This window comes from Trematomus bernacchii, unplaced genomic scaffold, assembly GCF_902827165.1.
Source record: "Trematomus bernacchii unplaced genomic scaffold, fTreBer1.1, whole genome shotgun sequence".
NCBI lineage: Eukaryota > Metazoa > Chordata > Actinopteri > Perciformes > Nototheniidae > Trematomus > Trematomus bernacchii.
Window position 1 is genome coordinate 2620593 of NW_022987710.1, and position 24517 is coordinate 2645109.

The 24517-nt window shown below is 44.4% G+C and overlaps 1 protein-coding gene and 1 non-coding gene across 2 annotated transcripts in view; one reads left to right on the forward strand and one right to left on the reverse strand.

Annotated features, from left to right (window-relative positions):
• Nucleotides 1–6630, reverse strand: part of LOC117491138 (anoctamin-9-like) — a 58980-nt gene extending 52350 nt beyond the window's left edge. Inside the window, exon 1 of the mRNA XM_034140997.1 lies at nt 6490–6630. Within this exon, the coding sequence (XP_033996888.1) occupies nt 6490–6510 (21 nt within the window). The 5' untranslated portion in view covers nt 6511–6630. The remainder of the gene's footprint in view (nt 1–6489) is intronic.
• Nucleotides 6631–21662: 15032 nt separating this feature from the next.
• trnat-cgu lies at nt 21663–21735 on the forward strand. The gene has a single exon. It is a non-coding gene; the product is annotated as a tRNA-Thr (tRNA).
• The last annotated feature ends 2782 nt before the right edge of the window (nt 21736–24517 follow it).

Below are 24517 nucleotides of genomic sequence, written 5' to 3' on the forward strand. Positions count from 1 at the left end.
ACAGAGACAGTCACGGGCTACATCAGCAAATGCATTGACGATGTGACACAAAACAGAGCCATCACCATCCGGGCTAACCAGAAGCCATGGCTGACAGGGGAGGTCCACACGCTGCTGAAGGCCCGCAACATCGCCTTCAGAGCTGGAGATCCAGCTGGGCTGAAAGCAGCCAGGGCTGACCTGTCCCGTGGCATCAGGAAAGCAAAACAAGAATACACCCGAGAAATTACAGGACATTTCAAGGATAGCGGGGACTCACGGAGCCTGTGGCAGGGCATAAGGACCCTAGCGGACTACAAACTACCGCTACAGACCTGTGATAGTAATACCTCCCTGCTCAACAACCTCAACGGCTTCTTTGCACGCTTTGAAGTACAGAACAACACACCTGCGCAGAAAACCACCCCCCCCACCGACGACCGGGTTTTGCGTCTTTCACCAACCAGTGTGAGGAGCACACTGCTGAGGATTAACCCCCGCAAGGCTGCAGGACCTGACAACATTCCTGGTCGTGTGTTGAAGGACTGCGCAGAAGAGCTCACAGATGTCCTCACAGACATTTTTAACATCTCCCTGAGCCAGGCTGTTGTTCCCTCGTGCTTCAAGGAAACCACCATCATTCCAGTGCCAAATAAGTCATCTCCATCCGGCTTCAACGACTACCGCCCCGTCGCACTAACTTCCACCATCATGAAGTGCTTCGAAAGGCTGGTCATGAAGCAGATCAAATCCACCCTCCCCCCATCGCTGGACCCGTTTCAGTTTGCCTACCGAGCTAAACGCTCCACAGAGGATGCAATCTCCTCCGCTCTCCACCCAGCCCTCACACACCTGGACACTAACACTAAGGCTAAGGACCCTTATGTCAGAATGCTATTCATAGACTTCAGCTCAGCATTCAACACCATCATCCCCCAGCAGCTTGTACAAAAACTTACAGACCTGGGCCCCAGCCCCTCTCTCTGCAACTGGTTGCTGGACTTCCTCACAGAGAGACCACAAGCTGTACGGGTCAACAATAACACCTCAGACACCCTCATACTGAGCACGGGGGCCCCCCCAAGGATGTGTGCTCAGCCCCCTTCTCTTCACTCTGCTGACCCACGACTGCAAACCCATCTTCAGCACCAACCACATCGTGAAGTTTGCAGACGGAAGCTCAAGCGAGCCGGAGCATCACCCCCCATCATGCTGTCCTTCTACCGAGGCGCCACGAGAGCATCCTCAGCAGCTGTATCAGGCAAGCTGGAAGCTGCACCGCCTCCGACCGCAAGAGCCTGCAGCGCATTGTGAACTCTGCCCAGAGGATCATCGGTGCCTCACTCCCATCACTACAGGACATATACAACACCCGCCTCACCCGCAAAGCACTCAGCATTGCGGGTGACTCCACCCACCCCTCCAACAGCCTCTTCAGCCTCCTGCCTTCAGGAAGAAGGTTCCTCAGCCTCAGCTCGGGCACCACCAGGCTGGGGAACAGCTTCCTCCACCAGGCGGTCAGGATGCTGAACTCTCTCTCCCCTCTCTCCCTCCCTCCCTCTCTCTGACATCTCTCCCCTGAACTCTCCACCCTGCCTCCCACCCTTCTCCCCTGCCCCAAATGGTCCTGGAATTTCGAGATTTCTGGATGTATAACACAATACAGAATTGTTGACAATAAAGCTGACTTTGACTTTATGAGCCTGCTATATAATATATGTATTTTTTTCCCCATATAGCTCCGACGTTATCGGTTTTGTTATCGGTACTGGAGAAATGTATATATAAAACAGCTTTCATATTTATTATTGCTACATAAAAGTTACCTACATTTAATTGAACCAACTCTGGTCCTTGCAATCTCATTATTCTCGCTCTGTGTGCGCGGCAGCTCTCTCTCACAGAGATCTGCGCAGCGTTCAGGAGTTACCCTAACTAAGGCTCCATGTGGACAATGCTCGTTTGCCATTTGTTTTTCTGCGTTAGCGCGGAAACACAAGCAATTATCCGAACAATCTATCCGAACACTTGGCCAAACATCTGGCCAAGAGGCATCATATTCATTTGGAGAAATGCACAGTTTTCCACTTCCATAATTTGTAGCTCTGTGACGCAAATTTGAGTAACGTAATCACGTCAGGTGTGCAGTGGTGGGGGAAGTTAAGTACTCAGATCTAGTACTAATGTAAAAGTAGAAGTACCAGAGTGAAGGAATACTCTGTTAAAAGTAAAATATTGCATCCTACATTCAAAATGTTACTCAATTTAAAGTAGAAAAGTAAAAAGTAAAAGTAGTCATTGTGCAGATTGGTCCATTTCAGAGTAATATATAATTTATGATATGTTTTGTTATGAAGCCTGGTTAAGGTGGAAAGTAACTAAAATTATTAAATAAATGTGGGTCTTAAAGTAGGGCCTACATGATTTATTGAATTCAAGTAGAGTAGAAGTACAAAGTACCTCAAATGTGTACTTAAGTACAGTGTATTTGCATATTGAATTTACTGTCGATAGGTTTGAGCAGCAAAACAAATAAAATCTTTAATTAACCTTTTATCAGTAAAATCTTAAATCATCCTTTGGGTTGGCCACAGCTTGTTTTGGTTTGTTGGGATTCTTTATAAACAGTTTGAATTTAAATATTGATATATACAAGGCGTGTGGCGCACTAGTTGGCGCAGGACCGTCTGCTCAAACTCCAATCTATCACCCAATCATGATACTCGCTGTCCATTGTGAGATTGGACCTAAACCAATCACGACGCGAGTTCACAATGGACGGAGCCAATCACGTCACAGCATCACAATGGACAGAGCCACTCACGGCACGGCTTCTCCCCGAACCCGCCCCCCTCACACTTTTGGTTGACAGTGGACAAGTCGCGAGGCGCATCAGAGGTATTCAGAGTAAGTAACAACACTACATGTTTCTATTTTCCCATTTACAGTCATAAAACCTATTTTTAGAGCTGCAACACCACCTGTGGACCCGAGGGTGGAGCAGGGAAGAGCTACATCTCCACCTGAGGACCGGAGGGTGGAGCAGGGAACAGCTGCATCTCCACCTGAGGGTGGAGCAGGGAACAGCTGCATCTCCACCTGAGGGTGGAGCAGGGAACAGCTGCATCTCCACCTGAGGACCTGAGGGTGGAGCAGGGAACAGCTGCATCTCCACCTGAGGGTGGAGCAGGGAACAGCTGCATCTCCACCTGAGGGCCAGAGGGTGGAGCAGGGAAGCGCTGCAACACCACCTGTGGACCTGAGGGTGGAGCAGGGAAGAGCTACATCTCCACCTGAGGGTCAGAGGGTGGAGCAGGGAACAGCTGCATCTCCACCTGAGGGTGGAGCAGGGAACAGCTGGTCCACAGGTGGTGTTGCAGCTCTTCCCTGCTCCACCCTCTGGCCCTCAGGTGGAGATGCAGCTGTTCCCTGCTCCACCCTCAGGTGGAGATGCAGCTGTTCCCTGCTCCACCCTCAGGTGGAGATGCAGCTGTTCCCTGCTCCACCCTCAGGTCCTCAGGTGGAGATGCAGCTGTTCCCTGCTCCACCCTCAGGTGAAGATGCAGCTGTTCCCTGCTCCACCCTCAGGTGAAGATGCAGCTGTTCCCTGCTCCACCCTCTGGCCCTCAGGTGGAGATGCAGCTGTTCCCTGCTCCACCCTCAGGTCCACAGGTGGTGTTGCAGCTCTTCCCTGCTCCACCCTCTGGCCCTCAGGTGGAAATGCAGCTGTTCCCTGCTCCACCCTCAGGTCCACAGGTGGTGTTGCAGCTCTTCCCTGCTCCACCCTCTGGCCCTCAGGTGGAGATGCAGCTGTTCCCTGCTCCACCCTCAGGTGGAGATGCAGCTCTTCCCTGCTCCACCCTCCGGTCCTCAGGTGGTGTTGCAGCTCTTCCCTGCTCCACCCTCTGGCCCTCAGGTGGAGATGCAGCTGTTCCCTGCTCCACCCTCAGGTCCTCAGGTGGAGATGTAGCTCTTCCCTGCTCCACCCTCAGGTCCACAGGTGGTGTTGCAGCTCTTCCCTGCTCCACCTTTGGGCTCCATGATATTTACGGGCCGTCTCCACGGCAGCGTTAAAAAAATCTTGGAGGTGGGCGTATCTGAAGCTTGGGGATTTTTTTGCGATCAACCAATCACATGAATCTCCCACCCGCGACATACGAAGCCAAAAAGCCCGAAGTAAACTGGATATAAACTCCCCAAAACAGGCGAAAACATACCACTGTCTCTGCCACCTCCCTCCATGCCTGGCTCCTCCGGTTTATATCCCGGTAGGTCTGGTCATAAAGCACCGGGTGATTGATTCGCTACCGCTAATTTCTCCTCCATTTTTTGGAATATGAGGAAATGATCTGCGGGATGTCTCTCCCAGCATACACGCCGTTTGATTGGCTAGAGCTTGAACTGTCAGATTTGCGTACACGGGATTTGATTGGCTGACGCTTCCTCCTCAGCTTCAAAAGTTGAACATTGTTCAACTTTGGATCTTGAAAATCCTGAGAATCTCCGCTCGCCTGCCCACAATGCATTTCGGCGAAAGCGAAAAAAAGTGACGTCACCCCATTCAAAGTGAATGGGCAGAAGCGTTTCAAGATTTTTTAACGCTGCCGTGGAGACGGCCCGTTACACCAGTGAGCTCACAGGTTCCTGTCCTGGTCACTGCTCCACAGGCTCTGAATGCCAGCCTCTCTCTGCTTTTCCTGCTCCTGCTCCATACAGCCACACACTGACCCGCAGAGTACTGCCCAACACGTGTGAAGGTGTGGGAGGTTTGGGACAGCGGACACTGGACACAGCCAGTACAGGGAGTAGTGAACTACATTGTCCCAAAGGAGCAGTGGTTGGAGGACATGTGACGACCCCTGCCTTGTTATCTCTTGTGTGTGTGTGTGTATGTTCCTTTAAGGTTCTCCCTTTGGTCTATCAGCTGGGATTGAGGACACCTGGCGACCGGTACCAGAGGGTTAAAGGGCCTGAGTGAGACCCGCAATCTCTCTCCCCGCAGAGGACCGGACCTCGGAGAGCAGCCACGTTGCCTATTCTTTTTTGCCTTGTTTGTCTTCGGCCACATTGAGTTTTGTTAAATACCTTTTTCTACATATTCTTGTCCTTCCCACGCTTTTTGTTATGGCCAAGAGCCAGGCCATGACAAAATGTATATCCCCCCACCAGAGGCATGGACACTGGACACTTATTTATGTATATAGTTTGGTGTATAGTTTGATATTTATTTATATATATGATATGTATATAATTTTTTATTAAGATTATGATAATGTTTATTTGATGTTAAAACTCATTTAGAGTGTTATTTTGTTATACTGCACCGTACTTACTTTTAAGGGTTGTTTTACATTTTATTAAGTTGAACTACTTTAAAATAAAAAATAAAGGTTTGGTTCTATCAAGTACGTGACTGTCCAATAATTGAGGGGAGTGCTATGTTTAGAATTTCTATAGGTTTTCTCTTTGTTTGTTAAAAGACAGACATTATAACACCAATACCTTCTTAGTTCATATTAAATGTAATGGTTACATTTCATTATTTATCCACAGCACACAAACCATGAGCTTCAATACAGGTCCATATTGGTTACTTCAAAACTATCCCTGATAAAGAAAATAATAATAATTGTATGTAATAAACTTGAAAGAAGTAGATACGTTTTACTTAATATTTATTAGAAATATATAATATTTAATAGAAATGTGTCAATAGTTAAATGCATAACACAAGTGTTATTAGTCAACAAATGCATACTTTGTTGGTCTTTAAAGTACTTCTGTATATAAATACTTTTACATGCTACAGAAGGGAAACAGGGAGCAAGAGAATCGTTTTTTTGGCCTTGGTCTGGGGATCAGATGGTCACAGGTTCAAACCCCACTGCAGTCAGCATGTCGTTGTGTCCCTGAGACACTTCACCCCAAATTGCTCCTGTGGGGATTGCCCACAGTATTGAGTATGTAAGTCGCTTTGGATAAAAGCGTCTAACAAGTGACATGTAATGTAATGTACAGCTGTTAACTTCCTAACTCTTTTTTTTTTTTTCCCTCTCTCTCTGAGGGAGCAGGAACTCTGCAGGAAACTCAAGCAGGGTGTGTACACTGCTCCTGCTGATAAACAGGTTCCATTTCTGACCCACTGCACACGCAGTGTTCATCTGCTTCATTACATTACATTACATTACATGTCATTTGTTAGACGCTTTTATCCAAAGCGACTTACATACATTCAGTAGGCTGCTGTGGACCGTAAATAAAATATGTTTTCTTGGTATTTTAAAGAGATTTCTTTTTGAAAATAAGTGATTCAAATATTCTAGTGTTACTCTTTTTAATTCTTAAACCGGAATGACTGGTCAGTGCTTCTCGGTGAGACAGAGGAATACACGTCCTTTAAATCAGAACTACTGAAGTCCGTGATCTCGGACAGGGACACGCAATGGTCAGCAGTGTAACTGTAACGTTTCAATACAAGTGTAAGCAGCGGTTTCCCGGGCCAGGGCCTACCTCGGCGGTCCTGCAGAACATGTTGTGTCCCGGGTTGAAAGGCAGTATTCCCCCTCACATGTTCAACATCCCTCGGCTCACTGCTCCAACAGGAACTCTGGCTGCTGGCGTTCACTTCCGCATGTCCACGCGTAACTGCTGTTCGTGAGCGCGCACACAGGTAAAGGTGAGCCGAGCCGCTGACGTCATATTTGTCATCAACGGACCCATTTAATGTTGCGTTCAATGTTCCACGGGAAATATAGGAAACATTACTTCTTATATTACTTGCGCTGTGCTGCAGGTGAGATACAATACAATACAGCTTTATTTATAAAGCACTTTAAACCGCCAGACCAAAGTGCTGTACAGGCAAATAAACAAAACAAAAACATACAAAAAACAACACAGCACAGCTCATACACCATAAAACAAGTAGAAGTAAAAACAATAGACAATTTAAAAGCAATAAAAGCAACGCTCTAAAAGATGTTAATACGCTAAGGAGAAGAGGTGGGTTTTAAGAAGTGCTTTAAAAGCAGCAGTGTGGCGGTCTGTCTGATGTGCAGGGGCAGATCGTTCCACAGTGTGGGAGAAGCAACGGTTCCCTCTGAGCTTAGACCTGGTTCTGGGCACATTCAGGAGCAGTTGATCCGCTGACCTGAGAGGGCGGTTGGGCGTGTAGGGGTGTAGCAGCTCAGAAAGATATGGTGGGGTCATGCCATTTAGGGATTTCAAAGTAAACTAGAGAATGCAATTCCTGAAGAAATTGCTAGTGGGAATGCTTTATGCTGAAAATCTGACGCTAAACTGCTATGCTGAAATGTAATGTGTAAGAAGAAAGTGAAGAATTTAGATTGAAATGATACATGAACACTGGGGGCTTGAATGTGTGATGAGAGAAGAAAAGAGAGTAAAAAGGCTTGGAAAAGCAGCAGAATATTTGAACTGCAAACCTTTGAACTAACTTGATGGTGAATGATCTGTCGCCATGCCAACGGCATTTGAAGAAATCTTAAAACTGACTAGATGTCTTCACGGCTGGACTGTTAGCACACATGTGAAGTTTGAGCACCTTTTGAACATTTTCATAGGAGTTATAGCGACATCATGTTTTATGGCGAGGGATGCGTTTCCATGGAAACGGCATATGGTGAGATCTCAGATTTGGCGTAGAGCTGTTGAGGCATGGACCGGTGATATACAAGTGAAGATTGGGGGACGATTGGCCGTGTCGATTGGACTTACAGCGACATCGTGTTTCATGGCAAGTGGTCTGTCGCCATGGCAACGGCATTTGAAGAAAGCTCAAAACTGTCCCGTAGATGTCTTCACGGCTGGACTGTTAGCACACATGTGAAGTTTTAGCACCTTTTGACAATTTTCATAGGAGTTATAGCAATATCGTGTTTTATTGCAAGGGATGCGTTGCCATGGCAACAGCTTTTGAGGAAAACTCACTAATGGTATATAGACATGTTGAGGGCTGGACCATTAACTGTCATCTGAAGTCTGGTGGTGTTTGGATCATTTGCATAGGTATCACGACAACATCGTGTTTTATGGCGAGGGATGCGTTTCCATGGAAACGGCATATGGTGAGATTTCAGATTTGGCGTAGAGCTGTTGGAGGCATGGACCGGTGTGGGAGAGAGAGAGAAGAGAGAGAGAGAGAGGAGAGGAGGAGAGAGAGCGAGAGAGAGAGAGGAGAGTAGAGAGAGAGGAGAAGAGAGAGACAGCAGAGAGAGAGAGAGAAGAGAGATAGAGAGAGAGTATGCAATGAACACTTAGCCACTGCAACTGCTGTCACGTTGTGAGTGGCTGACATCATCGTGTTCGCATTACACCCAGCACGGTGATTTATAGTTGAGCGAGCTAACGAGCTTAATGAAGAGATCAAAGGTTTGCATTGTTCTGAATGACAGATAAACCTCTTACATGTGAACGTTTTGTGGAAGAACGATAACAGATATCTGTGAAATTTCAAAACGTGAAGCATGTCAAGGAAGTTGAGTATCTGAAGTGTAATTTTTGTGTACTTTCGGGTTAATAATGTGGCCTTTTTGGCAGTTTAACTAAAGGTGTGCGGCTGCTGCTGTGAGGAAATATCTGCCTGAAATTACAATGGGCTTTAATGGAGACATGTTGAACGTTTTTGTCACTTCATGCCCTCAAGAGGCATTTTGTTTAATTATTTTTGCTTCATTATTTGTCATTTTTCAAGCTACGAGATGTTTTCCTACGTTTGTCATGAAAAATTATGTCTCAAGAATGTAGGGTTTGGGAATTATGGCAGTTTTAAAAAAATATATGAAGGCACATTTCAAGATTTCTTACCCTCTAGCTGTGACATCACGCACTCTAGTTAATGTTAAAATCTGAAGAAAACCTCTTTAACAAGGTCTGAACAATGTTTAATATCTCTAAAAGTAAGAATCAGATTTAAAAGTTGTGTTACAGGAATAATGTCAGAAAGATGTGTAACATTTTAAAGTTGGAATGAGGTTTCTGAGTGAAAGTATGAATGAACAGTTAGCAGTTGAAGTCGCATGAAGATTTGTTGAAGTCTGAAGAATATCTCCATTGACTTCAATGTTAAAAATGGGATGAATTATGGGATGTATCTCTGGAATTATGAAAGTTATGAATGATAAAAGTAATAGCAGTCGATTGAATATCTCCATTGACTTCAATGTTAAAAATTTGATGAATTATGGGATGTATCTCTGGAATTATGAAAGTTATGAATGATAAAAGTAATAGCAGTCGATTCCCGACCGAGCTGAACGTTTTGATGTTTGAACGGAGTTTCTGCGATGTTGAATGTGGGAGGAGAAGACGGACAAAATAATTGGACGGAATAATAATAAACTTTTCGTCCGTAGCATAACATATAGTTGGAATGCTGTATCAGCATTCCCACTAAATAAAAGGATTTAAAAATGAATCCTATGATGTATTGGCAGCCAATGGAGCGAAGCCAAAATGGGGGAAATGTGGTCATATTTCCGTGTGCCAGTTAAAAGCCTTGCTGCTGCATTTTGCACCAGCTGCAGACGAGCGAGGGAGGACCCACTGACCCCCATGTAGAGAGAGTTGCAGTAATCCAGCCGAGTGGTGACAAAGGTGTGGATTACTGTCTCAAACTGCTGTCTGGAGAGAAAAGGTTTTATTTTGGATAGCTGCCTAGGTGATAAAAGCTCGTTTTTACCACCGATTTAATCTGACTCTCAAGTTTGAGTTCACGGTCCATTTTAATCCCAAGGTCCGTAATGGTGGGCTTGGTGTACTGAGCCAAGGAACCCAGAGGCCTGTACCACGAAGCCGGATTTTCGCTTAGCTGGCTAACTTCAGGGAAAACTCGGGGTTTCCAGTCCTACGACGCTGGTTCTCTTTTTAGCGGGCTAGATCTCCATGGTAATTTATGCTGAGCGGCTAACCTCCTCCGGAGCAGTTTAGGTTGCAGGCTAAGAGATCAACTCAGTGAAAGCACCGCCTGCTGACCAATCAGAGCTCCGTGTGCGGAGTTTAAAGCGATCAAGTCATATTACAGGATAGAGGAAATACAGAAAAACTGCCGTTGCTGGAAAGACGGCCGGCAAAAATCAACTGACTGTGTGAACGTGAAAATTAATAGAATATCCCCTCCCATCTTCAGAGCAATCTGACTATTATAACATTAGCGTTAAGAAAGCTTACTTAAATATCTGCCACAACATAAGTAACCGGATCAGAGTAACATTAAGTACAGTCCACGGCACTGTGAGTGCAGACGTCGATGTGTTCCATTATCATTCATAACATATCACATTTTATTACATGGCTTAGTTGAATACTCGATTCTGATTGGTCAATTCAGAACACGTGACACGTTGTTAATCCAGAACAGACAGACCGCTGTCAAGGATTTATTGACCGTTGTTAAAGACGCTCACATCTGCACAAACAAGTCCGTTCGATTTAACTGTATACAGTTTGGCTTTTCTAACTGACAAGACAAGAGCGACAAGAAAACAGCGGAGAAGTAACGGGCAGAAACCCTCCTTTTTACGCAGCGGTCCAGACATGGACATCAAACGGCAAAACATATTCAGTGTGCAGTTCCTTTGGCATTAGGGCAGGGATATCTAGATACTTTCCAAGGTTTGACATAATGAATTGTGCTACTTTTAAAGCAAGCAACAATGTTTTCAAATCTGTAATCAAAAAGCTCCGCCTTCCTGCCGTTGCTACGTTTTTCAAACGGTAACAACGGACTATTTTCCTTAGCGGATGCATGTCAATTTAAATCAATACATACAACTATTTTTTAAATCAATAAAATCATTTTCTAAATCCATAAAAGCATTTCAATTAATATTGGGAGTCATATCATTACTTTGTTGAGAATGTGGCCATGTAATAAGCGGGATAATGTGCAGCGACGCGGTCATTATGGGGAAAAGAACACCGACAGGCAGATCAGGAGCCCGACGCGAAGCGGAGGGATCTAGATCGGCATGAAAGTGTTCTTTTCCCCATAATGACCAAGTTGCACATAATGCAGGGGTACTCAAATACAAATCTTAAAGGTCCAAAAAAATGTTTTCAATGAGACAAAGGTCCGTTTATTACGGTCATTCAAACTTTTAAACAATTGCAACAAGATTCTTAACACAAGGTTGCAAAAACAAAAATAATCTGTATGCAGCAGTTTTCATTGTTATTGTGTCTGTGCTTGATCCCTCAGAGTCGCAGTGTGAGAGCTGCACGTTATGAATAAAGGCAGCTGCACCCTCTTTCATTCAGCATTCCCATTATTGCTTTATAAATGTCTTGCCCCCTTGTGTGTCCACTGAGGTTCGTCAGGCCCTACACATCTTCAACAAACTCCCCCTTTGCCTCATCATAAAAACTCACAAAGACCAGCAACTGAGCATTGTCAGTGGTGTCAGTGGACTCATCCACAGCTAAGGAAATGCACTGTGCATTTTTTATTCCATCACAAAGCTGATTAATCAAATCACCAGCCAGTATTTATGTTCTTCTGGTTGCTGTGGAATCTGAGAGAGGGATTTGCTTGATTTGACCTGTTATTTCCTCTTTTTGTTTGCCTTCAAACATGGTCTCCATCACTTCAGTCATGCATTCTTTTATACTTCAGTTATTATCCAGTGGAATGTCCTTACCTACTGGCCTAGTTAAATCAAAGTGGTTACTTTTTTTTGGCTGGGCAGTGTAGTTTTACACACCGTCTTATTTGACTTTCTCAGGACTTAAAACTGTTTTTTGAGGGCAGGCAGACCCCCACAAAGAATAAAATATATTTACACACGTAAGGTCATCATCTTAACAGTTTTGTATGCTCATCCGTGAGCAGAGCATCAAGTTGACATGTCTATTACAGCTGAATGCGGCGATTACCATTTTGTTCAGCAAAACGCCTCACAAACGTATTAAGATCAACAGCTTTAGTGCGTTTTGATTCAATGCTGAGTACAGCCAAACTTGACAGTCTGTTCTCTGTCATTGTAGACCGCTAATACCTCATTCCTTCAGTACTTGGGTCCGAATGCTTCTCGTTTTGCGCCGTCCCGTTCAAATGAAATCTCCGCCAATCATATTTCCACGCTCGCGCCAGGGACGAGGGAGGCGTTACAAGACGTGCATCTTGTGCTGCATTCACTTGCACTCGGACATTAGAGACTTTCTCTCATAAATGTCAGATGAGCCACAACTTTTCTTTCTTGGGGTGGCAGCTGGGGTGGCAAGGCCTATTTTTAGGGTGGCAGTTGCCACCCCGGTAGGTGAAACTAGGCTACGAGCTACAGTACAGATGCAACTAGATGAGCTGTTAACTCTCGCTCTGACTTTTTTTTTTTTTAAACTCTCGCTCTGACTCAGAGACGACACGACACACGCATTTTTCCCACCCGCATTCCGCGAAGACCCGCCCTACTGTGCCTCTGATTCGCAGACTGTTGGTGGGGGGAAAAAACGCTGACGGGATGCTAAATGTGATTGGACCAAAGCGTTGACAGACACACACACAGACAGCGGAACAGTCTGACATGCAGAGCGCTGTATGCAGCGGACATAGTGGAGAATTTTGACTCGTTGCGTTGTGGCGATGTCTCGCACATAACACAGATAATACAGATAATACAGATAATACATATGAAAAGTATAATTTGCTCAGAGTCCAGAGACAGTTGTGGTTCGGTCTGGATCGGAGTCCGGACTTTGAGGATGCCTGTCATAATGTATCATATATTTCCTTATTTGAGTCAGCTTCTTGAGCCGTATCTGGCCGTGCAACACTTACAGTGTCACATACTGTATGCAGAAGTATTATGCAACACATTAAGTTGACGAAACACTCGAGTCAAATGTAATTAAAGTCAGATCGTGTCTTGGACGGGGGCAGTGATATCATAAACCTGTTAATGTACGCATTCAAACGCTTTTTCTTTTACCAGCTGTATTCACCTTGCAGGTGCAGCTATGTGGCTTTTATCCTGGATAAAGTGTTTAAGTCATGGATGTTTAAAGTTTAACTTCTTCATATTTGACTAATATTAAAGTTCACTTTTCATTCAGGAAGTATGACGCTGCGCTGTCAGTACGCTTGTCCATGTTTGTGATTGGTCGAATGCTCCAAATACCATCCCTTTCATGTGAACGCGCACCTAACTAGATAGGACACGGCTGGCTTGAGCGATCCACTTGATAACCAGCGTCGTAGTACAGCTTAGCGAGAGCGCGTATGTTTTGGATTGGGCCAACCGGCTAACCCAAACATATCCAGGTTATGTTGAACCAGCTTCGTAGTACAGGCCTCTGGTCTACAGAAGTGATGCCAGTGGTGCTACCAAAAACCATTACTTCTGTTTTTCCTTCATTCAGTTTTAAGAAGTTGCACGCCATCCAGGCCTTTATGTCCTCTAGACCAGTGGTTCCCAAACTTTTTGTGCCCAAGGCACACCAAAGGACAAGTAAAAATCTCAAGGCACACCTATTGTGCAAAATAGCCCTTATAACACGTGTTATCACTCATATCATGTAAAATATCTGTAAATGTGCATAATTATTTACTAATGCCAAATAAAATGTGACAAAGAAAACTATATTACTCATGAAATATTTATTAACGAAATATTTCAGAAATTATAAATGTAACATTTCAGCAATCAGCATTGAAACATGTGCTATTGTAAATATTTTTGCTGACTTACAAATTAGTGAGATACATGTGCCTGTCGGGGCGCGCAGATTTTTTTAATCCTTGGTGGCACTTTTAAATAGTTATTAGTTACCCTGAATATTTCTTCTCCCGTAGTATGGCTTTCCATTTCTTTGCAGAAGAAAAACGTCTCTTTGATAGAGTCAGCATCAACATATCTGACGTTTGCCAGAAGTTGGGCAGCCCCACTTATGTCAGTAGATTCGTCTATTTGTAGGGAAAATCTGCCGCTCGCCTGCAGTTTCTCTGTCAAATGTTGCTCAATGTCTTCTGACATGTCGTCGATTCTTCTTTTGATTGTATTATCAGACGACGGCACTTTGGATAGCTCATTTGCGGCATCTGGACCCAGCATGACACCTACAATATTTTTGCAAGCGGGGAGGATGAGTGTCTCCACTATTGTGTGAGGTTTCTTCTGCTTTGCAATGAGCTCCGCTAGCATGTAACTAGCCTCCATTGCCTTTTCAGACACTTTCACACAATCCAACAAACGGTCTTGCTGCCTCTGGTTCAGATCCCGCGCTCTTTTGAAGTAGGCCAAGTTTCTCTGAACATGGAAGGGATGTTTGGTTTCCAAGTGCCTCTTCAGCTTGCTTGGAACCATGTTCGCATTAGCTAACTTCTCCCGACAGACGATGCACTCGGACTGAGGATTGTTGACATCCCCGGTCCAACTGAAGCCATAAGTCAGGTAACTTTCATGATACTGTCTGCTGACAGTTTTTTTCCTCTTTTCTTTCGGTGGTGGGTTTTCGGCAGTCTCTGCACTGGTGGTTGGTGGTTTGCTCCGCACAAGAAAGCGCTCCATTTTCCCTCTTGCGTGTTTCTCTGTTTTAATGTTGTCCTTCAGCCTTCGATGTGTCACGGTCTTATAATTCCCACCTGCAACTGCGTTACCTGCGAAATATGGGGTTCTGTGAGGATTTTTTTTAAAAGAATTGTTGTTAGGTATAGAGTTTGCCTCTGTATTATGAAATGAGTGCATACAAAGTACTGATATAGTAAATTAAAAATAATTATTTTTGTGTAGTTGTATATTGCAATAATAACGTATGGTTGTCACAAAATCCCACGGCACACCCGGACTTGCCTCACGGCACACCAGTGTGCCGCGGCACACCGTTTGGGAACCACTGCTCTAGACCAGTGGTTCTCAACCTTTTTACACCAAGTACCACCTGAGAAAATAGTTGTCTCTCCAAGTACCACCATATGACCAATGTTAAAATACAGTCTATGCACAGTTCATGCAGGACTCGGAGGCAAATGTATTCATAATAACATTATTTGTTGTCAGCCACAGCTACATGTACAAAGGGCAGTCTCTCTCTCTCTCTCTCTCTCTCTCACTCACTCACTCACACACCACAAGTGAGAATATAAAGAACAAAATAATAACTTGTTCTCACACAACAAATGTCAACTGTACATACATGTCATTTCCTATACCAAAGTTTGAATGTAGTCCTCCTGCAACAACCTACATTGTAACAGAAAATGTCCTCTTGGGAATTCAGTTCCACAATTATAATGAAAGCCTCCAGGAGCAGATGAGCCTAAAGGCCCGGACACACCAAGCTGACACCAAAGAACTGACACAGACGGACCCCCGACTGTTGTGTCGCCTCGCGTCTCTGCGTCTTGGCCATGTGTCGCACTGGAACACACCGCAAAGACTTCAGCCGACGGCCAAGTAGCACGTACGAACTGCGCATGCGTGAGTGGCAATAACTCTCCTTACCAGCAGGCGGCGGTAGTGTGTATTCGTCATTCAAAAGAGGCAACAACCGGAAGACAGACTGCGTGATACACCGAGAGAAGAAGAACAGACTGCGTGATATAAACAAACAACAAATAGTGTGTGCGTTCCATTTTCACTCTACAGCGAGAAGCTCATGGGGCTTTCCCGAACCTGTGTCGAGAGCTGGAGTTAAATTAAATCTCAGATTTGCCTTCTTAATAGTTTGTTTGGGTCCCTCACTTCCGTTTTCGCTTCTCATGCACTGATTCGCTAGCTGAACAGCCAATCAGAGTGATTTATTTTGCCGACAGCCTTTGGCCGACTGCCCACCGATTCGACATGTTGAATCGGTGGGCAGTCGGCCGAAAAGGTGTCGGCACGGCTGAAAAGACACGACGGTGCGGGACACACCAATCTGAGTAGGGCGTGTCGACGCTCATCGTCGGCCTGACGCCCATCGATGGCCAAAATCGGCTTGGTGTGTCCGGGCCTTAACCCTTTGGAGTCGACCGTCACGCCGGAGTGATCAGATCACATGACCTGTTCAAGCCGGTGCCGCATAAAAACAACAGTCCGGACAACATTGCCGTGTGCTTCCGTCGAAAGTACTGGCTTGAATCTATATCCCAGTCTTTGTTTCATGCAAAAAGACCCAGTAAACACGGAGATACGATGATATAAAGTTAATACATTTCAAAAGTATGAAAAATGGAAGCACATATTTTAATATCTTCGCCGTATTTCATCATTTTACGAAACGGAAAATACTGGAAACTGTAGATCCTGCTCAACAGGATGTATGTGTGTCTGTGTTTCCGTCGAAAGTACTGGCTTGAAACTATATGCCAATCTGACACACTCTGATTTGGATGAAACACGAGGAAACTTCACCACCTCATTTCAACTCCTTCAGAACCGTAACAAAGAGGCGTATTCATTCCTGATTGGCCCAAATGAGGCCATTATCGTGTGCAGGTATAGCATCATGTTTTCCTTCCTGTTCTTGTGGTGTTGTTGCTGCGAGAGGAGATAGTGGTGAGGTGAAATCATCTCGTGCACTTATCCTCACCTTAGACAGAACAGACAGGAAGGAGAAGAGGATTACATCTCTGCCAGGGCCACAGGACAGGAAGCAAAAACAATGAAAAGCACTCAGCAAATCCTCCGCTAACCTCATTATAACCTCAGAGGAAGAACACTGAGAATCCAGAGGGCTGATTGCTCCCTATCAGCAGCACGGACCTTCAGTTGTCTTTATTGAGGTTTGAGCAAGAGGACGAGCTGCCAGAGAGCCGAAACAGACACAGCGTCTCACTGCTTCTAGAAGGATAAAATGATCTATGCAGACTGATTAAGGGTTTGTGTTTTGCTACAAACTGAAATGCAAAAGGATTTACTTTTAATGGCAGCAGCATTCTTCGTAAATTACACAGATATTAATCTTGCACGGCTTTAAGTTTGCCTCTGAACCAATGACCTACTGGCAGCTATGTGCCTCTTAGAGGGACCTACCTGTACACTTTGAGAGTCCTGTGTTTAGCACATAGTGGCATCTTAGTGTTCAGTTTGAATCCATGAGGGAAGAGGTGCTGTGGCTTCATCCTCTGCTATAAACATGTTGATTGATTAGCTTTAAAGAAGACGTGACACAGTTATCAGTGAAACCGTCTCTTATCTTTATTGTTCTGTAACAAATGCAATCCAACACTTCTTCGTTAAAATCTGTGATCTAATTAATCTACTTTGACCTCCTTGATGTTTTTCCATCATCTGCTGAACCCCAGTGTAAGAGTCGGGAGTAATCCGATAATTTATTCCAAACTTAAATTACTCAGACCTCCTAATTGACCTAACCGAAGTTATTGAGTCTATGTAAGTTTACTGCTTGGCTCAGATCCACCAACGTCAGCAAGATCTCACCTCTATTAACTCCCCGAAGAACCAGGTTCAATTAACTGCTGTTTCAATTCAGACGACCCCCTAAATCTGTTTAAGCGATCCCGAAGGGCTTTGATATCAGTAAATGAGGTGTGGCCCTACCTAAGTGTGAGTGTGGCAGTGTGCAATCTTACCTTTCAAGCAGGAGAGGAGAGCGCAGATGTCTTTTAAGTTGTCCCAATCCAAAAGGTGGGATCAGTTTATTTGAAGAAAAATAGGTCCAAACTAATACAGGGTTTTTACCTTCTCTCGTTACAACATTATAATCATACTAAACATATCATGCTGGGGTTCTTTTCTAATCCAAAACCTCAATTCATAGTTCACCCATTAAAGTCTTCCGACACATTTAAAAATGGTAGGGGTAAGAATTCCAACACATTTAAAGAATGGTAGGGGTAAGAATTCCAACACATTTAAAGAATGGTAGGGGTAAGAATTCCAACACATTTAAAGAATGGTAGGGCAGTGGCGGCCGGCCCATAGGGGCGCTAGGGGCGCCGCCCCCCCTCTTCCCACATTACAAATAAAAAATATATATATATATTTCAAAAATATATATTTTATTTTTATTTTTATTTTTAATAAACAAGGTAAATATTATATAATTGGTATCAGTAAAATGTATAACCTACAATAAAATCTCGTTAAAATTGTGTTACGATGTCTAAAGTTACTGATAAGTCACATGTTTCCTGCCTGGCCTTGCCCGTGTATCATTACTCCCTCTCGTCTGGGCGCTAGCACAGCGCCCAGACGAGAGTGCAGCAAGTGCAGCAGAAGCCAACTGTTGCTATCTTTAAACTATGCCGCCGAAACATAATTTCAGCCAATCAGCGTCGTCAAATCTGATGGTCACAGGGCTCCTACGTGAGCGCCCGGTGCAGTCTGTGAGTTGTTTGGACTCGTATCCAAGGAGACAAAACAGGAAGCTGTCATACACTCTGGAAGCTACCATTAGCAGCTAATGAAAACTCCGTTTTTGACATAAAAATTGAATTATGGATCATCAATCATTTTTCAAAGTGACAGGCACATTGGATTAACCTATGGATTAACCTTCAACTGCGTTTTTCGCGTTTTTGATCAGAATTGTTATTCTGCAAAAGGTGAGCATATCTCCGTGTTTTGCTACCTAAAGCTACGCCGTGTGATGTCTGTATTTGCTTCCCCTGTCGCAAGTTCTGATCGCTCAGTGATGATACTTATATTTCTAGAATCTGTGGAATCTCAGTTTGTAAGCTTGTTTGTGCATATCCGATGAGTATATCGATTGATTTATACCTAGAGTGCATCAGCATTTTTTCGCTCAGGGCTCATTTAGACGCTTCTTGTGAGACTTGTGTTTTGTTTCGGTAAACATGGTTCATATCATCAGTTAGATGCGTTTCCTCTGAGTAGGACACATGAATAGTTTATTACATTTTAAGAAGCCCTGAGACAGTTTCGTGAGAAAAAAAAAGGGGGAAAAAAGCCCCTTAACAGGTTAAATGGGAATTAAATCAGTGTTCCCAAAGCCCCGGTGGTCTGCAGTTTGTGTGGGCCTACTGTACTGTTGCACAGTTTATGCTGTAGAAACTATGTCCAGGACAAGGTGTTTGGAAGTTTTGGAAGATTCATAGCTAACCACACTGAAGTTATGGAGGTATTGATCAGTCTTCTCATATTTTTAAGCCTCAAATTGTCCTTCCCCCCCCCCCCCCTCTAACATCACCAGAAGTCATAATTTAAGGGGTCTTTTCTCAAAAAAATGTACCGGGGGAGCATCCCCCCGGACCCCCCTAGTATTGTTTGATCACCATTTCCACAGCCCCACCTAAAATATTTTCCACCAGCCGCCACTGTGGTAGGGGTAAGAATTCCAACACATTTAAAGAATGGTAGGGGTAAGAATTCCAACACATTTAAAGAATGGTAGGGGTAAGAATTCCAACACATTTAAAGAATGGTAGGGGTAAGAATTCCAACACATTTAAAGAATGGTTTAAAAGATCCCGTTCAAAACTCTCATCTAAACCATTCCCTCAGCATTCAATACACAGAGATTTACGCAATAGTTACCAAGTTTGAGAGAACCTTACCGAGAGCAAAAACCCAGCTCTCAGGGAGAGAGCGTTACCGAGAGAGAGTATACCAGGGGATCCCCCCCCCCCCTCTCTCACTCTCTCCAAAAAGAAAGTTCCTTCCCATCTGCCAGTGTCTTTATGCTCGAAAACAGGATAGAAAAACCTAAAGACACCTCCTCCATACCCATATGTGTGGAAACTGGGCATGGCCTCTGATGTAAAGAACTGGACATGACCAGACATATTCTATGGCTCTGGCATAAGACACACCTTCCCATGTTTGTGTAAAAAGGACATGACCCCTTTGCAGGACTTGCAAAATATTATTCTCGGCTATGACATAACCACCTTTTTGGGGCCTCAATGTATTTCTCCTTAAGTCAGGAGCTGCCTCTTCTCTTATCAGTGAAACCCATAAACCATTATAGGCCTTACACACTCAACTTAACAAACCACTTGTGTTTTGTTTATACTGTAAATATAGAAAATCATAAAATATGAAGCATTTTCATTGTGGGTTATACAAGAATATAATTGATTATATTTGATTATAACTAACTTTCGTTTTAAGTATTCAACCTGATTTGGAGATCTCAACACCAGATCTCTGGAGGTGATCAGATGATTAACAGTCGGCCGCAGAATGGCTTGTTGTTCAAGATCAATGGTCCTCTGGGGAGGAGACAGTGCACAGAGGAGGGGAAACCACCAGCTCTGCATGTTCAACACATCAATAGCCCACAGTTAAACATGCCATCAATCCCTCGGACACTCGGGACCCCGGGGCCGGCGCTTCAACCTCATCCATGATGATGAATAAACGATGAGTCCTGGGACTATCCATCCCCACCTCAAAGGACTCGCTCTTTGGTACTTCACTTCTTCCTTATCAAGTGTTTGCATGAACAATGAGGCACAATAAGGAGTGTTCATACTGTGTGTGTGTGTGTGTGTGTGTGTGTGTGTGTGTGTGTGTGTGTGTGTGTGTGTGTGTGTGTGTGTGTGTGTACCCTCACATTCACACTCCATTCTGTTTAAACCACCAGGATTCACAACAACACCGAGAATCCATTGCACACATAACAAATGGATGTAATGCATACAAACGCCTGTACATAGCCCGTCATGACCGTATTGTGGACATTGTGTCTGATGCGGTACAAAACATCTTACCATCTAGCGCAGCAATGTACAAGCACACTAGAGTGTTACCAGAATGGTTTGGTTTTACCAATGATGTCTTTGCTAACATCCCAAATACACCTGATGTTGTTTTTGTTGACACCAACCACAGGGAGGTGCTAATATTAGAAGTAGGCTGTGCCTTTGACCTGTACATGGACCAGGCTTTCCAGGACAAGTATATCAAATACCAACCACTGCTCCATGTCATAACCAGCTTTGGGTACAAGTGTAGATATAGCATACTCATATTCGGAAGTCTTGGCCATGTATATAAATACACCATGATTGGTCTGAGAATTGCTGGAATGTCAAAGAGAAAAGCCAAACAAATTGCCAAATATTGCTCTGTTTCAGCTATTATTGGCAGCTTAGCCGTGTGGAGAAGGAGATGCTATGTGTTCCCTTAAGGCTGCTGCTTAGCCGTGTGGAGAGGGAGATGCTATGTGTTCCCCTAAGTGTTCTGTGCTGCTTAGCCCCGATATATTTGATTCCCTGTCTTATGTAATATAATTTGTGGAACCAAATAAAGTATTCAAATGTGTGTGTGTGTGTGTGTGTGTGTGTGTGTGTGTGTGTGTGTGTGTGTGTGTGTGTGTGTGTGTGTAAAGACATCATTAATGTTGCACAGCAGCACCATCTTCTGGTAGTTTGGCAACAAGACAAGAGAGCGATGCAGATCTTACATAAATCTTTATCTGTGCATTATTTAAATATTTCCAAGAATTTAGTTTGTTCCTGGTTTCTCCCGTTTTCCCCTTTAATTGTGGGGTTTCTTTAGGATTAGTCATGTCACTGCGAGGGTGTAAGGACAGGTGCTGTATGCTGTCCATGAAATCTTCAGCAGGCGATCTCACTTCTTGTTTAAAGAGCCTGTCTGGTTAACATGAGATCCTGGGTTCAAATCCCAGCAGTTCCTCACTCACAACACCAACTGGGATAATGGTGTAAGATTAAGAGGCATTTATTAGAATGTTGAACATAGCTGGACTGATAATACACCAAGGGAAAAATAAAATAGTTCTACAAAGAAGAAGAACCAGGCGCTGTCGCTTAGAGGTTAAAGCGCCTGTCTCGTAAACAGGAGGTCCTGGGTTCAAATCCAAGCAGCGCCTCATTCTTTCAGAGATGTTAATTCCTCTTTATTTGAGCACTGATTTGGTGTTTGTGTGACAAAGACCTCTTCGTCACAGCTGGCATAGGGGCATAGTAAAAGGCACACTCAGGGAAACACATTAATAACTTGTAAGTTGACATTTTTGCTGGACATGGGTAAAATAAAACCCAAGTCATTATTTGGTTCAGACAGCTTTATTTTAAATCATACTTAACGTAACAACGCTGTGCCAAAGGAACCTGCTCACCCTCTCATTCAAAGTTGTGAAGTTCCAAACAGAGCAACAGAAAACTGCACCTTAAGTAGGGGCTCAATCAGTGAAACACCTGTGCTCGATTGGACCGTACCATATAGTGCATGGGCACGAGGGACAATATCTTCTAAATATTAAAAGTGTAATTGTTTAAGGCTTCTGTGGTCAGAAAAAGTAGAATATGTTGACCTATTTGATTTACTGTGTTGAATTAGTTTGAAATACATTTTGAATACATTTGTAGGTAGTAAGAATAATAATTAAAGCTGCAAGCAGCGTTGAGCGGGTCTTCGACGCTCCGCAGGCTGTTGTCCGCACGTCGACGTCAGGCAGATGTCTCGAGGACTCGGCCGTTGGCAAACGTGGGAAGTTTCAGGTCGATCGGACAACGTACATGGGAGTTACAGCAGTATTGTAAACATTGTGTTTGATGACGAGTGATCTGTCGCCATGGCAACGGAATTTGATGAGACCCCATAATACGCCTAGATGTGTTGAGGGCTACATCGTTATCAAACCTGTGAAGTTTTGGGCCGTTTGGAGCATGTTAACTGGAGTTATGAGAAAACCGTGTTTCACGGCAACCATTTTGTTACCATAGCAACTACATTTGACGAAATCTAAAAACTGACACATATATGTCTCGAGGGCTTGACCGTTAGCACACATGTGAAATTTGAACCCTTTTTTACCATTCACACAGGAGTTATAGCAATATCGTGCTTAACGGCGAGGGATGCGTTGCCATGGCAACAGCTTTTGAGGAAAACTCACTATTGTCATATTGAGGTGTTGAGGGCCGGACCATTAACTGTCATCTGAAGTCTGGTGCCGTTTGGAACCTTTTCCATTGAGTTAAGACAACATTGTGTTTTATGGCGAGGGATGCGTTGCCATGGAAACGGCATATGATGACATCCCATAATTGGCATAGAGCTGTTGAAGGCCGGACCATTAGCCATCATCTGAAGTGTGGTGCAGTTTGGACCATTTTCCATTGACTTAAGACAACATTGTGTTTTATGGCGAGGAAACGGCATACGGTGAGATCTCAGATTTCACGTAGAGCTGTTGAGGCATGGACCGGTGATATAAAAGTGAAGATTGGGGGACGATGGGACCGTGTCCATTGGAGTTACAGCGACACCGTGTTTTATGGTGAGGGATGCATTGCCATGGTAACGCCATATTAAGTAACATCAAATTTGACGTAGAGCTGTTCAGGGCTGTTAACCATCATGTGAAGTTTGGTGGCGTTCTGAGTATGTCAGTTGGTGTTATGACATCATCGTGTTCCATGGCGAGGGATCGCCTAGCATCAAGCGAACGCGAACTTTGGCGCCAAATCACGGCTACGCCGTGCGAAAGAAAAAAGCTTCTGTGATAACTTTGAATTGCCCATGTCTCGAGACGCTACCCGACGAATTTCGAGTCGTACGGATAAAGTCCATGGGAGAAGATAGATTTCGTGCGGAGGACGAAAAACGCGATAAATCGCGTTTTTCCGACGCCAAATTCAAAATGGCCGACTTCCTGTACGTTATTTTATACCCCTCCAAGAGGCTTTTTTGTTTGTCTCCGCACCCTAGATATGCGTAGCGAGTTTCGTTCGTTTATGTGAAAGTTAAAGTGGGGGGAGTTTACGTTAAAAACGGAAGTGGGCATGGCCTACGCAATTTTTTACGCAAAGTTCCGGAACCAATTACATATCGCAAGTTGCACCACTTCTGACGCGCGTGCAAAATTTGGTGAGTTTTCACATATGTTGCGGGGGTCAAAGGTTTATCGGTCGCTGCGCCATGGCAACGCATCCCTCGCCGTTAAGCACGATATTGCTATAACTCCTGTGTAAATGGTAAAAAAGTGTTCAAATTTCCCATGAGTGCTAACCGTCAAGCCTTCGTGTCAGTTTTTAGATTTCGTCAAATGTCGTTGCTATGGTAACAAAATGGTCGCCATGAAACACGGTTTTCTCATAACTCGAGTTAACATGCTCCAAACGGCCCAAAACTTCACAGGTTTGATAACGATGCAGCCCTCAACACATCTAAGCATATGGGGTGTCATCAAATTCCGTTGCCATGGCGACAGATCACTCGCCATCAAACACAATGTTCATGATACTGCTGTAACTCCTAAATACATTGTCCCATCGGCCTGAAACTTCCCACATTTGCCAACGGCCGAGTCCTCGAGACATCTGCCTGACGTCGATGTGCGGACAACAGCCTGCGGAGCGTCGAAGACCTGCTCAACGCTGCTTGCAGCTTTAATTAGGGTCTGAGACCATACTGTAGGTCGGCGAAGACCCTATTGAAATCGGTCGCGCAGCGACCGATAAACCTGCAAAAAACACCCAAAAACAGGGAAAACGACCGGCAAAAGCACAGAAAAGGTTCGGAAATAGTGACGGCAGATAGTCCGCGCAAGCCCAGTCACGTGGGCTTTGCCCACGTGAGTGCAACTCGCATAATTAATATTGTTACGATCAATTTAGTCGCTCGCAAAGCGAGCGATAACCATGCAA